General features: G+C 36.2%; 1 protein-coding gene across 2 annotated transcripts in view; it reads left to right on the top strand.

Annotated features, from left to right (window-relative positions):
- LOC144966149 (calcitonin gene-related peptide type 1 receptor-like) overlaps positions 1 to 2,327 on the top strand; it is a 230,998-nt gene that overhangs the window by 182,470 nt on the left and 46,201 nt on the right. For both annotated transcript variants that reach the window (XM_078902272.1, XM_078902271.1), the window contains one exon: positions 509 to 662. In XM_078902272.1, coding sequence (XP_078758398.1) covers positions 509 to 662 — 154 coding nt within the window. The remainder of the gene's footprint in view (positions 1 to 508; positions 663 to 2,327) is intronic.

Genomic DNA, 2,327 nt, shown 5'->3' with positions numbered 1-2,327 from the left:
CTGGACCATGCAGCCATTTAGATATATGTAAATATATCTATACATATATATATATATATATATATATATATAATACAAATTGTCACTCACATTTTTTGTGGCCGAGACGTTCGATTCTGTGTCTCTTTACACGTCCCCAGTCGGACGGTAAAGAGACACAGAAACGAACGTCTCGGCCACAAAAAATGTGAGTGACAATTTGTATTCTATATTAGCTCTAACCATCATTATCGAGTACTTTCGTACCGACGAGTACCCACCAACACTCATAAATAAATATATATATATATATATATATATATATATATATATAATATATATATATATATATATATATATATTTATCATGAAAAAAAAATAATTTTTTAATATTAAAAAAAAAATAAAATATATATATATATATATGACATTTTGTATGTGTGTGTGTGTGTGTGTATGTGTGTGTGTGTGTTGATGTCGTTGTGTTGTTGTCGCTCATCATGATATTCCAATTTTGTAATATTTCCAGCCATGGTGTCAGGTACTACACATCTTGTGTCAATATTTCACCACCTGCAATTTTTCTTGGATGTTCTGTGAGAGTCTTTACCTCCACATCATCATGGCCTACGCGATGACTACAGGAAAAAAACTCATCAAGATCATTATCGCCTGTGGTTGGGGTGAGTTATTTCTTTACGACCTAGTTAGCTGAATGTGGTATCTATATCTATAACATGGCTCGGGTGTAAAATATTGAATATGCAGCTTGTTGCAGGTATTTGCAGATCAGGTGATACCGTCGCCAAAACGATCTCTCTCTCTCTCTCTCTCTCTCTCTCTCTCTCTCTCTCTTTCTTTCTCTCTCTCTCTCTCTCTCTCTCTCTCTCTCTCTCTCTTTCTCTCTCTCTCTCTCTCTCTCTCTCTATCTATCTACCTATCTATCTATCTCTCTCTCTCTCTCTCTCTCTCTCTCTCTCTCTCTCTCTCTCTCTCTCTCTCTCTGAGTGTGTGTGGCGGGGTGGATGAGGATAGATAAGAATAAAAAATGTTAGTTAGCATCACCTATGTTGTGCAAATAGGCTAATAAGATGTTTATGATCTTGCTAGCAAACCAAAAAAGAAACGATACTGGATTTGAGCTTGGAACCAATCACCTTATGGGAAAACAGTAGCCTACTTAAATATCAGTCCGCCCTCGTATTTCCATATTCGAGCGATTTTACATGATCTCAAATCAGTATAATGTCGGAATAACGAAATTATTTAAATTGTATAGGCATCCATACTTTTAAAATGATGACGGTTTGTCTATATTATTTATAATTTTTATTGAAGAGAATTAATTGCCTTTTTGGATTGATATGATAAATAATTTCATAATTTTGAACATTTCAAGTTTAGATCCACCTTACAGCATCGGTTTTATCTGACATAAATACCAGATGAAATACGCTCATATAGGCGCAAGAAAAATAAATTTTAAAAAAATTGAGCTTTATATAGCGCAATATCCACTAAATGCTCTCAAAGCGCTTTACAAGGGGACATGACGCCTATTAGGCGATATTACAATTTTTCGGACAAAGATAACGCTGTTAACGACTAGGTACTCATTTTGCACCTGAGTACGGTGAGAGAATGTGAATAAAGAGCCTTTCCAAGGACTCAACTATGCGCCGAGAGCGAGGCTCGAATCCAGGACCTTCCGATTCGAAAGCGAGTGTCATACCACTAGACCACATAGCCGCACAAAAAAATGTCTCCAGGAAATATGTCGTTGTTGTTTTCAAAGATTTCATAAAATGGAATTCAGTGTAGCTATTGCCAGCTATATCTATTTCAATTTGACAAGGCAATTATTTGTTATCTTTTGAAAAAAAAATGATTGACGACACTTCCTTTTATCGATCCATCAAAAAATCATTTGAATAGTTTAAGAATAGATGGAAGGGAGTTTAAATATAAAAGAAACGTGCATCCTGACTGCGGGATGTGTTTTTCAACCCCCCCCCCCCCCCCACCCCCTCCCCTTTCTAGTTAATGTACAATGGATACTCCTAGACAATTCAATTCTTTGTATATAGATAGTATGCAGATGACGTCACTCAGGCTTTTGTTATTGTTTTTGCCATCCGCGTTTGTGAGTTGTTCCCACTAAACTGTATTAACCAGACTATGAAAGTTCATGGTTACACAGAGTTTGTGTGTTGGTCCGTTATACTTCCGGATGGCAATGTTGTGAACTCCTTGGCCAAGCGCATTCTATCTATAAGCTCTTTACTCTAGCCCTGTGTGAAGTGGTGATATCGTAAATGTTTAATGAGAACATCTGCTTTGCTTTGTAT

This window comes from Berghia stephanieae, chromosome 2 (genome assembly GCF_034508935.2).
Source record: "Berghia stephanieae isolate SIO BIC M18660-M18661 chromosome 2, UCSD_Bste_1.3, whole genome shotgun sequence".
Lineage (NCBI taxonomy): Eukaryota > Metazoa > Mollusca > Gastropoda > Nudibranchia > Aeolidiidae > Berghia > Berghia stephanieae.
The sequence above is the reverse complement of the archived record's forward strand: the minus strand, read 5'-3'. Positions and strand labels throughout refer to the sequence as shown.